We start from the raw sequence: 14,154 nt of genomic DNA, 5'->3' as shown, positions 1-14,154 counted from the left end.
ACTATGACTTTTTTCGACACACTATTTTATGACTTTTTTCGACACGCTTTTTTATGACTTTTTTCGACACGCTTTTTTATGACTTTTTTCGACACGCTATACTATGACTTTTTTCGACACGCTATACTATGACTTTTTTCGACACGCTTTTTTATGACTTTTTTTCGACACGCTATACTATGACTTTTTTCGACACGCTCTACTATGACTTTTTTTGACACGCTATACTATGACTTTTTTCGACACGCTATACTATGACTTTTTTCGACACGCTCTACTATGACTTTTTTTGACACGCTATACTATGACTTTTTTTGACACGCTATACTATGACTTTTTTCGACATGCTATACTATGACTTTTTTCGACACGCTATACTATGACTTTTTTCGACACGCTCTACTATGACTTTTTTTGACACGCTATACTATGACTTTTTTCGACACGCTTTTTTATGACTTTTTTCGACACGCTATACTATGACTTTTTTCGACACGCTATACTATGACTTTTTCCGACACGCTATACTATGACTTTTTTCGACACGCTCTACTATGACTTTTTTCGACACACTATTTTATGACTTTTTTCGACACGCTTTTTTATGACTTTTTTCGACACGCTATACTATGACTTTTTTCGACACGCTTTTTTATGACTTTTTTCGACATGCTATACTATGACTTTTTTTGACACGCTATACTATGACTTTTTTCGACATGCTATTTTATGACTTTTTCGACATGCTATACTATGACTTTTTTCGACACGCTATTTTATGACTTTTTTCGACACGCTATTTTATGATTTTTTCGACATGCTATACTATGACTTTTTTCGACACGCTATTTTATGACTTTTTTCGACACGCTATTTTATGATTTTTTCGACACGCTATACTATGACTTTTTTCGTCACGCTCTACTATGACTTTTTTCGACACGCTTTTTTATGAGTTTTTTCGACACGCTATACTATGACTTTTTTCGACACGCTTTTTTATGACTTTTCGACACGCTATACTATGACTTTTTTCGACATACTATACTATGACTTTTTTTCGACACGCTATACTATGACTTTTTCCGACACGCTATACTATGACTTTTTTCGACACGCTATACTATGACTTTTTTCGACACGCTATACTATGACTTTTTTCGACACGCTATTTTATGACTTTTTTCGACACGCTATTTTATGATTTTTTCGACACGCTATACTATGACTTTTTTCGACACGCTCTACTATGACTTTTTTCGACACGCTATACTATGACTTTTTTCGACACACTATTTTATGACTTTTTTCGACACGCTATACTATGACTTTTTTCAACACACTATTTTATGACTTTTTTCGACACACTATTTTATGACTTTTTTTGACATGCTATACTATGACTTTTTTCGACACGCTTTTTTATGATTTTTTTCGACATGCTATACTATGACTTTTTTGACACGCTATTTTATGACTTTTTTCGACACGCTATACTATGACTTTTTTTGACATGCTATACTATGACTTTTTTCGACACGCTATACTATGACTTTTTTTGACACGCTATTTTATGACTTTTTATGACATGCTATACTATGACTTTTTTTGACATGCTATACTATGACTTTTTTCGACATGCTATACTATGACCTTTTTTTCGACATGCTATACTATGACTTTTTTTGACATGCTATACTATGACCGTTTTTCACTTTTTTCGACACGCTATTTTATGACTTTTTTCGACACGCTATACTATGACTTTTTTTGACATGCTATTTTATGACTTTTTTCAACATGCTATACTATGACTTTTTTGACATGCTATTTTATGACTTTTTATGACATGCTATACTATGACTTTTTTTCGACATGCTATACTATGACTTTTTTCGACATGCTATACTATGACTTTTTTTGACATGCTATTTTATGACTTTTTTCGACACGCTATACTATGACTTTTTTGACATGCTATTTTATGACTTTTTATGACATGCTATACTATGACTTTTTTTCGACATGCTATACTATGACTTTTTTCGACATGCTATACTATGACTTTTTTCGACATGCTATTTTATGACTTTTTTTCGACACGCTACTATGACTTTTTCCGACACGCTATACTATGACTTTTTTCGACACGCTATACTATGACTTTTTTCGACACGCTATACTATGACTTTTTTCGACACGCTATTTTATGACTTTTTTCGACACGCTATTTTATGATTTTTTCGACACGCTATACTATGACTTTTTTCGACACGCTCTACTATGACTTTTTTCGACACGCTCTACTATGACTTTTTTCGACACACTATTTTATGCCTTTTTTCGACACGCTATTTTATGATTTTTTCGACACGCTATACTATGACTTTTTTCGACACGCTCTACTATGACTTTTTTCGACACGCTATACTATGACTTTTTTCGACACACTATTTTATGACTTTTTTCGACACGCTATACTATGACTTTTTTCAACACACTATTTTATGACTTTTTTCGACACACTATTTTATGACTTTTTTTGACATGCTATACTATGACTTTTTCGACACGCTTTTTTATGATTTTTTTCGACATGCTATACTATGACTTTTTTTGACACGCTATACTATGACTTTTTTCGACATGCTATTTTATGACTTTTTTTCGACATGCTATACTATGACTTTTTTCGACATGCTATACTATGACTTTTTTCGACACGCTATTTTATGACTTTTTTTCGACATGCTATACTATGACCGTTTTTTCATTTTTTTCGACATGCTATACTATGACTTTTTTGACACGCTATTTTATGACTTTTTTCGACACGCTATACTATGACTTTTTTTGACATGCTATACTATGACTTTTTTTGACATGCTATTTTATGACTTTTTATGACATGCTATACTATGACTTTTTTTCGACATGCTATACTATGACTTTTTTCGACATGCTATACTATGACCGTTTTTCACTTTTTTCGACACGCTATTTTATGACTTTTTTCGACACGCTATACTATGACTTTTTTGACATGCTATTTTATGACTTTTCAACATGCTATACTATGACTTTTTTTGACATGCTATATTATGACTTTTTTGACACTACTATGACTTTTTGACATGCTATACTATGACTTTTTTCGACATTCTATATTATGACCTTTTCGACATGCTATTCTATGACTTTTTCGACATGCTATTCTATGACTTTTTTCAACACGCTATACTATGACTTTTTTTGACATGCTATTTTATGACTTTTTATGACATGCTATACTATGACTTTTTTTCGACATGCTATACAATGACTTTTTATGACATACTATACTATGACTTTTTATGATACGCTATACTGACTTTTTTTCCGACACGCTATACTATGATTTTTTTCGACACGCTATACTATGACTTTTTTTTGACATGCTCTACTATGACTTTTTTCGACACGCTATACTATGACTTTTTATGATACGCTATACTGACTTTTTTTCCGACACGCTATACTATGATTTTTTTCAACACGCTATTTTATGACTTTTTATGACATGCTATACTATGACTTTTTTTTTACTCATAGTATAGCATGTCGAAAAAAGTCATAAAATAGCGTGTCGAAAAAAGTCATAGTATAGTATGTCGAAAAAAGTCATAAAATAGCATGTCGAAAAAAAGTCATAGAAGTACTGCATTTCTTAGCATGATCTGAAAAGTCTGAGGTATTCACTGTTAAAAAAACAGCCAGATGACCGTAACTCCACAGTTTGAGAGCTAAAATCTATTCTACACTCATCCGTTTCTCTATTAACTGTAGTGAACTATTAAAAAACATACAGGTAAAACTATGAAAATAGACCCGAGCACATCCTAAACATTTAGAAGCAGTGGGCGGCTGTAAAGCGCCAGAGGAGCAACTTAGGGTTCAGAACACCTTGACATGTAGACGTTCTTCCTGAAATTAGCCAAACTGCTCATGAATGCGATTTGAAGTTGGCTCGTGAATGAGATTTTGAAGGGCTTTAATTTTGGAATGCTACATCAGAATGTCCTGGTTCTCTCTGAGTGATACCTTGAGGTGGTCTGCTATCAACCTGAAGTGAAATGATTTTGTAACTATGCACCGTTTCCTATACTATGACTTTTTTTCGACTAGACTACACCTTTGAAATGTTGAGGTCATTCATCTTTTTTCTTAGGTCACGGGGACACGGGCCTTACTAGGGATTGACTCTACAACCCCAGACTCTTCAACTCTCCAACCAGTCTTGTAACTGCCTGAGCTATAACATGGGTCAAGCCCTACACCCCCGACCACTTCGCTCTGCTGCCTCGGAGCGATTGGTCGCCCTGTCGCTCAGAGGTCCTGGCGGCCGATCGACCCGGTCACGGCTGTTTTCTGTCCTGGCCCCACAATGGTGGAATGAACTTCCCACTGACGTCAGGACAGCAGAGCACTGATGTCGCTGCCCATCTTTCGGCGCAGGGTGAAAACTCACCTCTTCAGGAAGTACTACCCTCAGCCTTCCACTTAGCACTTATTGTATTCATACTAGTTTGTTGCACTTATTGTACTCATCACTTTGTTGCACTTATTGTTTCTGCACTGTGCTTTGGCTCTGGGTTATGCTCTTAGATGCTTGTTTAAAAAAGGAGATTTACTTATGACTTCTGGTGACTAGTAGTTCTCTTGAATACCTATGTTGAATACACTTATTGTAAGTCACTTTGGATAAAAACGTCTGCTAAATGTAATTAAACTGTTCTGTCCTTCCAGACACCCACCTTCAAATTCCCCTGGACCTGGATAAGAACCGTGACTTTCTAACCCTGTATTGCTGTCATGTCTTTTTATTCTTAAACCTTAAATGCTGATAATCCCATCTGCACAGCAATACTAATAAAGAAACCTTGGACCTTGACTCTTGAGTGTCATGAATATGTATTTCGTTAAGAATATGTGTCAAAAAAAGTCATAGTATAGCCTGTCGAAAAAAGTGAAAAACGGTCATAGTATAGCATGTCAAAAAACAGTCATAGTATAGCATGTCTTCCTCTAGGACACAATGACATGAGACTGGCAGCACTGGGGCAGGGATTGAACCAACAACCCTCTGATTGAAAGGGGGCTCTGCTCTCCACTTAGCCACAGACACCAGTTGAGAACCACTGGCATAAAATGTCTAAAAAAAGTCATAGTATAGCCTGTCGAAAACAGTCATAGTATAGCATGTCGAAAAAAGTGAAAAACGGTCATAGTATATTATGTCAAAAACAGTCAAAATATAGCATGTCGAAAAAAGTGAAAAACGGTCATAGTATATTATGTCGAAAAGTGAAAAATGGTCATAGTATAGAATGTCGAAAAGTGAAAAACAGTCAAAGTATAGCATGTCGAAAAAAGTGAAAAACGGTCATAGTATAGCCTGTCGAAAAGTGAAAAGCGGTCATAGTATAGCCTGTCGAAAAGTGAAAAACGGTCATAGTATAGCATGTCGAAAAAAGTGAAAAAAACAGTCATCATATCTTCCTCTAGGACACAATGACATGAGACTGGCAGCGCTGGAGCAGGGATCGAACCAACAACCCTCTGATTGAAAGGCAACTCTGCTCATCACTTAGCCACAGACACCAGTTGAGAACCGCTGGCATAGAATGTCTAAAAAAAGTAATAGTATAGCATGTCGAAAAAAGTGAAAAAACAGTCATAGTATAGCTTGTCGAAAAGTGAAAAACGGTCATAGTATAGCATGTCGAAAAGTGAAAAACGGTCATAGTATAGCATGTCGAAAAGTGAAAAACGATCATAGTATAGCATGTCGAAAAAAGTGAGAAAAACAGTCATCATATCTTCCTCTAGGACACAATGACATGAGACTGGCAGCGCTGGAGCAGGGATTGAACCAACAACCCTCTGATTGAAAGGCAACTCTGCTCATCACTTAGCCACAGACACCAGTTGAGAGCCGCTGGCATAGAATGTCTAAAAAAAGTAATAGTATAGCATGTCGAAAAAAGTGAAAAAAACAGTCATAGTATAGCATGTCAAAAAAAAGTCATAGTATAGCCTGTCAAAAAAAGTGAAAAAAAACGGTCATAGTATAGCATGTTGAAAAAAGTCAAAAAACAGTCATAGCATAGCATGTCAAAAACAGTCATAGTATAGCCTGTCGAAAAGTGAAAAACAGTCATAGTATAGAAGGTCGAAAACAGTCATAGCATAGCATGTCGAAAACAGTCATAGCATAGCATGTCGAAAACAGTCATAGTATAGCATGTCGAAAAAAGTGAAAAACGGTCATAGCATAGCATGTCGAAAAAAGTGAAAAAAGGTCATTGTATATTATGTTGAAAACAGTCATAGTATATTATGTCGAAAAAAGCCATAGTATAACCTGTCAAAAAACGTGAAAAACGGTCATAGTATAGCATGCCGAAAAAAGTGAAAAAAACAGTCATCATATCTTCCTCTAGGACACAATGACATGAGACTGGCAGCGTTGGAGCAGGGATCGAACCAACAACCCTCTGATTGAAAGGGGGCTCTGCTCTCCACTTAGCCACAGACACCAGTTGAGAACCACTGGCATAAAATGTCTAAAAAAAGTCATAGTATAGCATGTCGAAAACAGTCATAGTATAGCCTGTCGAAAACAGTCATGGTATAGCATGTCGAAAAAAGTGAAAAACGGTCATAGTATATTATGTCAAAAACAGTCGTAGTATAGAATGTCGAAAAGTGAAAAACGGTCATAGTATAGAATGTCGAAAAGTGAAAAACGGTCATAGTATAGCATGTCGAAAAGTGAAAAACGGTCAAAGTATAGCATGTCGAAAAAAGTGAAAAACGGTCGTAGTATATTATGTCGAAAACAGTCATAGTATAGATTGTCGAAAAAAGTGAAAGACGGTCATAGTATAGCATGTCGAAAAGTGAAAAACGGTCATAGTATAGCCTGTCGAAAAGTGAAAAACGGTCATAGTATAGCCTGTCGAAAAGTGAAAAACGGTCATAGTATAGCATGTCGAAAAGTGAAAAACGGTCATAGTATAGCATGTCGAAAAGTGAAAAACGGTCATAGTATAGCATGTCGAAAAAAGTGAAAAAAACAGTCATCATATCTTCCTCTAGGACACAATGACATGAGACTGGCAGCGCTGGAGCAGGGATTGAACCAACAACCCTCTGATTGAAAGACAACTCTGCTCATCACTTAGCCACAGACACCAGTTGAGAGCCGCTGGCATAGAATGTCTAAAAAATGTAATAGTATAGCATGTCGAAAAAAGTAAAAAAACAGTCATAGTATAGCCTGTCAAAAAAAGTGAAAAAAAACGGTCATAGTATAGCATGTCGAAAAAAGTCAAAAAACAGTCATAGTATATTATGTCAAAAACAGTCATAGTATAGCATGTCGAAAAGTGAAAAACGGTCATAGTATAGAATGTCGAAAAGTGAAAAACAGTCAAAGTATAGCATGTCGAAAAAAGTGAAAAACGGTCATAGTATATTATGTCGAAAACAGTCATAGTATAGATTGTCGAAAAAAGTGAAAAACGGTCATAGTATAGTATGTCGAAAAGTGAAAAACGGTCATAGTATAGCATGTCGAAAAGTGAAAAACAGTCATATTATAGCATGTCGAAAAAAGTGAAAAAAACAGTCATCATATCTTCCTCTAGGACACAATGACATGAGACTGGCAGCGCTGGAGCAGGGATCGAACCAACAACCCTCTGATTGAAAGGCAACTCTGCTCATCACTTAGCCACAGACACCAGTTGAGAGCCGCTGGCATAGAATGTCTAAAAAAAGTAATAGTATAGCATGTCGAAAAAAGTGAAAAAAACAGTCATAGTATAGCATGTCAAAAAAAAGTCATAGTATAGCCTGTCAAAAAAAGTGAAAAAAAACGGTCATAGTATAGCATGTTGAAAAAAGTCAAAAAACAGTCATAGTATATTATGTCAAAAACAGTCATAGTATAGCCTGTCGAAAAGTGAAAAACAGTCATAGTATAGAAGGTCGAAAACAGTCATAGCATAGCATGTCGAAAACAGTCATAGTATAGCATGTCGAAAAAAGTCAAAAAACTGTCATAGTATATTATGTCAAAAACAGTCATATTATAGCATGTCGAAAAAAGTGAAAAAAGGTCATTGTATATTATGTTGAAAACAGTCATAGTATATTATGTCGAAAAAAGCCATAGTATAACCTGTCAAAAAACGTGAAAAACGGTCATAGTATAGCATGCCGAAAAAAGTGAAAAACAGTCATCATATCTTCCTTTAGGACACAATGACATGAGACTGGCAGCATTGGAGCAGGGATCGAACCAACAACCCTCTGATTGAAAGGCAGCTCTGCTCATCACTTAGCCACAGACACCAGTTGAGAGCTGCTGGCATAAAATGTCTAAAAAAAGTAATAGTAAAGCATGTCAAAAAAAGTGAAAAAACGGTCATAGTATAGCTTGTCGAAAGCAGTCATAGTATAGCATGTCGAAAAAAGGAAAAAACAGTCATAGTATAGCATGTCAAAAAAAGTGAAAAACACAGCCATCGTACAGCATGTCTTCTTCTAGGAGACAACGACATGAGACTACAGAGCAGGAGCAGGGATCGAACAAACGACCCTCTGATTGAAAGGCAGCTCTGCTCTCCACTTAGCCACAGACACCAGTTGACAACCACTGGCATAAAATGTCTAAAAAAAAGTAATAGTATAGCCTGTCGAAAAAAGTGAAAAACAGTCAAAGCATAGCAAGTCGAAAAAAGTGAAAAACGGTCATAGTATATTATGTTGAAAACAGTCATAGTATAGCATGTCGAAAAAAGTGAAAAACGGTCATAGTATAGAATGTCGAAAAGTGAAAAACGGTCATAGTATAGCATGTCGAAAAGTGAAAAACGGTCATAGTATAGAATGTCGAAAAGTGAAAAACAGTCAAAGTATAGCATGTCGAAAAAAGTGAAAAACGGTCATAGTATATTATGTCGAAAACAGTCATAGTATAGCCTGTCGAAAAGTGAAAAACGGTCATAGTATAGCATGTCGAAAAGTGAAAAACGGTCATAGTATAGCCTGTCGAAAAGTGAAAAACGGTCATAGTATAGCATGTCGAAAAGTGAAAAACGGTCATAGTATAGCATGTCGAAAAGTGAAAAAAAGTAATAGTATAGCATGTCGAAAAAAGTCAAAAAACAGTCATAGTATAGCTTGTCGAAAGCAGTCATAGTATAGCATGTCGCAAAAAGTTATAGTATAGCATGTCGAAAAAAGTGAAAAAAACAGTCATAGTATAGCATGTCGAAAAAAAGTCATAGTATAGCCTGTCAAAAAAAGTGAAAAAAAACGGTCATAGTATAGCATGTGGAAAAAAGTCAAAAAACAGTCATAGTATATTATGTCAAAAACAGTCATAGTATAGCCTGTCGAAAAGTGAAAAACAGTCATAGTATAGCATGTCGAAAACAGTCATAGTATAGCCTGTCAAAAAAAGTGAAAAAAAACGGTCATAGTATAGCATGTCGAAAAAAGTCAAAAAACAGTCATAGTATATTATGTCAAAAACAGTCATAGTATAGCCTGTCGAAAAGTGAAAAACAGTCATAGCATAGCATGTCGAAAACAGTCATAGTATAGCATGTCGAAAACAGTCATAGTATAGCATGTCGAAAAAAAGTCATAGTATAGCTTGTCGAAAAAAAAAATCAGTATAACGTATCATAAAAAGTCAAAAAAGTCATAGTATAGCGTATCATAAAAAGTCATAAAATAGCGTGTCGAAAAAAGTCATAGAATAGCATGTTGAAAAAAGTAATTAAGTAATAGTATAGTATGCCAAAAAAACAGTAAAACAGTCATAATATATTACGTCATAAAAATATAATTAAAAAGTCACAATATATTACAATTATTCCATAAAAAGTCATAGCACAGTATTTATTATTTATATAGCTAGTGCTTATATAAATTTTGTTGGACAACTTGGTAGTTCATTGTGTAAAATATATTTTGTTTTATTAATGCACTTTCGCTCTGTGGCCCTCAATCATGTCCTTGTCTTCTAAAACTCTAAAGAACCCGCTGCTCTAGAGAATGACAACTAATATTCAGTTGTTGTCTCTTTTGTTAAATCAAATTTGTTCCAATTTTGTATCAGAAGTTTCAGCCACTTATTGGTGCAGAACAGTCCAATTATTATTTCTCAACATAAATAATATGTTCACAGAGACATGTGATCTAACGGTCTCCAGACGATTGAAAAACTTAAAAAAAATGAATTCTGGAATGTTGGTAGAGACGATCAGAAAAAATGTCTCAGAAGTTTTCAAATCACTACAGAGTAAACAAAACAATGAGCAAACATTCAGACAATTAGCAACATTATCGGCTGCAAAAAAAAAAAGAATTCCTAATGGCGCTTTCCTCTTACTGATTGGACTACTATGGCAGCAGCTGATGATTGTTTTTATAACCAATTAATCAGCCAACTGTTTTCTCAATTTAACATTTTGTCTATAACATTTTCAGAAAATGGTTCAAAATGTCCATTGCAATTACCCAGAGCTGAACGTGACGTACTAAACAACTTGTTTTGTCAGACCAACAGTCCAACCTCCAAAAAATACTAATTCAATACCATGCAAGTCATAGTAAAACAGCAAATCGGCACATTTTTTAAAACAAATTTGAAGAATGTTGATCAACAAACTAACTCTATGAAGCTGAATACAGAGAAATAACATCAATACGCTTAATGTGTAAAAAGGAAAATGAGCTCTTGATTTGGCAGGAAATGAAATGGGAGGGAGATGAAGATGGAACGCGTTGCCCTACTTCCTCTTCCAGCCACAAGGGGGCAGCATTACATCATTGTTCGTGGTACAGAAACAAGCCCCTGCAGTAATATCCACCTCTCTGTGTTCTCCATTCATCCCCATGTGTCTACTGCTGTAGACGTAGTACATACTACAGCTTTAAATAATGTACATTACAACTATATTAACCAATGGAAACGTGTGTAACTATACAGCTACACAAACACATTGACATACCCATTGAACAACACAATGTATGTTTGGACCAACACTGTACTTAAGCACAATTTCAACATACTTGTACTTGAGTATTTATATTTTCTGCTTCTTTATACTTCCACCCTATTTCAAAAGGAAAATATTGTACTTTTTACTCCAATGCAGTTTTTTTTTAAACTTGTAGTTACATGTTGTAAAACATGTAATATACGTATATGCTATGATGCAGCACTATACTACTAATTTAACAAGTAGTACACCAAGTACCTAAAATTAGCTCCACATTGAGAAAATTTCACTACAACATTAAAATGCTCTTAAATGTATTTTTTTAGTTTTGATACTGAAGTACATTTTGCTTATATGAATAAATTAATGAATACATGACATTTTTGTGTACTGTCTATATTATCTGTATGTTGCTATGTGTATATCTGTACGTTTCTGTGTACTAGCTGGGAAATCATATTTCCTATGGGACAATAAATCCACTTATTTGGTGTTTTTTTAAATAACATGGAATTTCTTCTTCACTAAAGTGAAGGATCTGAATATTTCTATCCTCCGCTGGTGTTGCCAAGGGATACTACGCTAAGCTAACATGCTAATACAGTATATTCTGTTTACACCATCTGTTTAAAGGGACCCGAGATTGTTTTTGTATTGCTCACATGAGACATCTGTTACGATATATTTCATCTTGTGTTATAAAGGACCATTCATAGGCGGGTTCAAATGTGTTGGAATCAGTGATTTGCCAGTTGGATCTTTGAGTTAACATAAACGCAGTGACAACTAAAATGTACCAATATGCTTACACAGCACCTTAAAAAAAAAAAGAATCAATGACAATATGCGTGAGTCGCTGTAAGCACATTAATCAGATATGGGTCACTTTTAACAAACGGGTATAAACAGAACACGCTAAACAAATCAACCATCGATGTGGTCTAAAGATTGACACATACTAAACTAAACGCTCCTGGGTGGTTTGTCCTCACCTGCACCTTCACTCAGCTAGTCAGGCAGCACATGTGACACATGCGGTCACGGGGAAAAGGCCGAGGACTGCAGGTGCTTATACTGGAGGATGTGTTCGAGGGTGAGGGGGGGTGTGTGAGGACCCTCCACATCCTCATTAGCTGCTGCTGCTACGGCTTTGAGCCAGCTCTTGGCAATCGGGACAGGTGTAAATCATCTCATGTGCATTTTGGCCCATCCAGACCGCCGTCCCATTGGCGTCAGACTCTTGGGCCTTAAGAGAGCGATGCACTTTGGCACAGGAGCTGCTGCTCTCACGCGAGAGGAAGGCATGGAGGAAGCAAAAAAAGGAAGTAAATCAAAATAAACACGGCGACGTGAGGGGTGGCTGGAGGACGGGGAGAGGGTGCTGTAACTCAAAGGGGGCGGGACAAATGGGTTTCTTTTTGGTTTCATGAATGAGGATAATGATAAATAGGGGAAATTAAACTCGTCAACTCACCAAGCTAGGTATATCATAGACACTATGAATATGAGGAGCACAAAGGCTCCGGCTGCTACACCATACACCCACATCTTCAGCTTCCCATCTGTGGAGGAGGAGGCTCGTCAGTTCGTCTGTGTGTTTACACTTACAGCCGTACAAAGCTGCAACAATTCATTCTGTGAGAGCTCAAACATGTCGCTGCTGCTGCTGCTTTTTCCCATTTTTATTGTATGAATCAGGTACCGTTAAAATACTCACTGGTTCCTACTGGTGCTTTAGAGTAGGTGGAGTGGAGTAACAACATAATAATAATTGGATTTAGATTCTTGGGGTCATGATTTGATTAAAATCCAGAGGTTCATAGGGCTGCTAAAGTCATATCAACTGATAGGAATCATGAACACACAAAGACAACAGGTAACATATTTTCACGCGAGATTTGCAAATTTTTTACTTAAACGTTTTTATAATCGTTTAGTCAATTCTCAGTATCTCCAAGAATAAAAACATAGTCGTTAAAATTGTCTCCACTTACACCAGCTGCAACATTACTGATGCTTACACATTAATGGATCAATGATTATTATCCAATAATAAAATATATATTATTCTGAAACTTTTTACTTTTGGTCCTTTAATGCTCATTCTTTTGGACTTGTAACGTTTTGAATGCAGGATCTAAATTATAATGTATTCCTCCTTTTATCTACGATGTCCAGTTGTTACTGCAGTTGTCTTGTTCTCTACCACTGTACCTACATGTACGTCTTTCATTGGTACCTGCTTCATACAGTGACATTAAACTGTAGACGTTATATAAAAAAACACACATTTCAGATCTTACTGTCATAAAGTATACCAGCGAGACGTGTGCGGCGACAACAAGCAAACATTTGGAAGATAAACGATAGGAGGGTTACTGTCTGTGAACGTGGAAGGTCCTGCTCCTGACAGACGTGAACTCAATCTGTTCTGCACTCTTGCATCCTAAACGTTTCTGTTGGCGTCACGCACCGTCAGTCACGACACAGTGTGCAGAATGCAGTTCTCAAATGTTAATGCGCCGGCAGTTCAGAGGAGGCGGCGAGGTTTCACTCGTGCAATCAGAGCCGACCGGAAAACAGACCGACGACATGTCTGATGCATCGTTTGTTTTTTTTAACGTGCCGGCTTCAATTTATGCAAGCATGTCACACCTGTTGTTAATTAGACCCCGTCTGCCGAACACACACTGAGTGTAAAGTGCGTTCTGCTGTTGTCGTGTGAAAACCTCTCGGCTTTGTGCCTTAACTTTACCTCAAAGGATTACGCGCTGCTTTGCAGGTTGAGAAAATTTGGGTTTTCTTAAACCTTTTTCCCTTCAGATAAACTTAAAAAGACATAGTGGGCACTTGTTTTTCTTATCGAGTAGTGAAAGTATTCTAAAGTCCTGAAGTTCCTGAAGTTCCTGAAGGGTTCTTGGGGGAACTTTTTCTTTCTCCGGTGTGAGGGCCCAAGGACGGAGGACGTTGTACGTATGCCGGACAGATTGTAAAGCCATCTGAGGGGATTTGTGATATTGGGCTGCGCAAATTAATGATGTGAACATACATAAAAGGCCTTGAGCTAATGATTGCAAGTGGTAGCTTTAGA

At 36.4% G+C, this 14,154-nt stretch overlaps 1 protein-coding gene across 1 annotated transcript in view; it reads right to left on the bottom strand.

The window, feature by feature from the left end:
• The window catches only part of thsd7ab (thrombospondin, type I, domain containing 7Ab), a 54,381-nt gene that overhangs the window by 15,608 nt on the left and 24,619 nt on the right, over positions 1 to 14,154 (bottom strand). Inside the window, exon 12 of the mRNA XM_068706894.1 lies at positions 12,538 to 12,625. Coding sequence (XP_068562995.1) covers positions 12,538 to 12,625 — 88 coding nt within the window. The remainder of the gene's footprint in view (positions 1 to 12,537; positions 12,626 to 14,154) is intronic.

This window comes from Cebidichthys violaceus, unplaced genomic scaffold (assembly GCF_023349555.1).
Source record: "Cebidichthys violaceus isolate CVI_PGR_0920_01 unplaced genomic scaffold, fCebVio1.0.p SCAF_123, whole genome shotgun sequence".
NCBI lineage: Eukaryota > Metazoa > Chordata > Actinopteri > Perciformes > Stichaeidae > Cebidichthys > Cebidichthys violaceus.
This window is presented reverse-complemented; position numbering and strand designations above follow the sequence as displayed.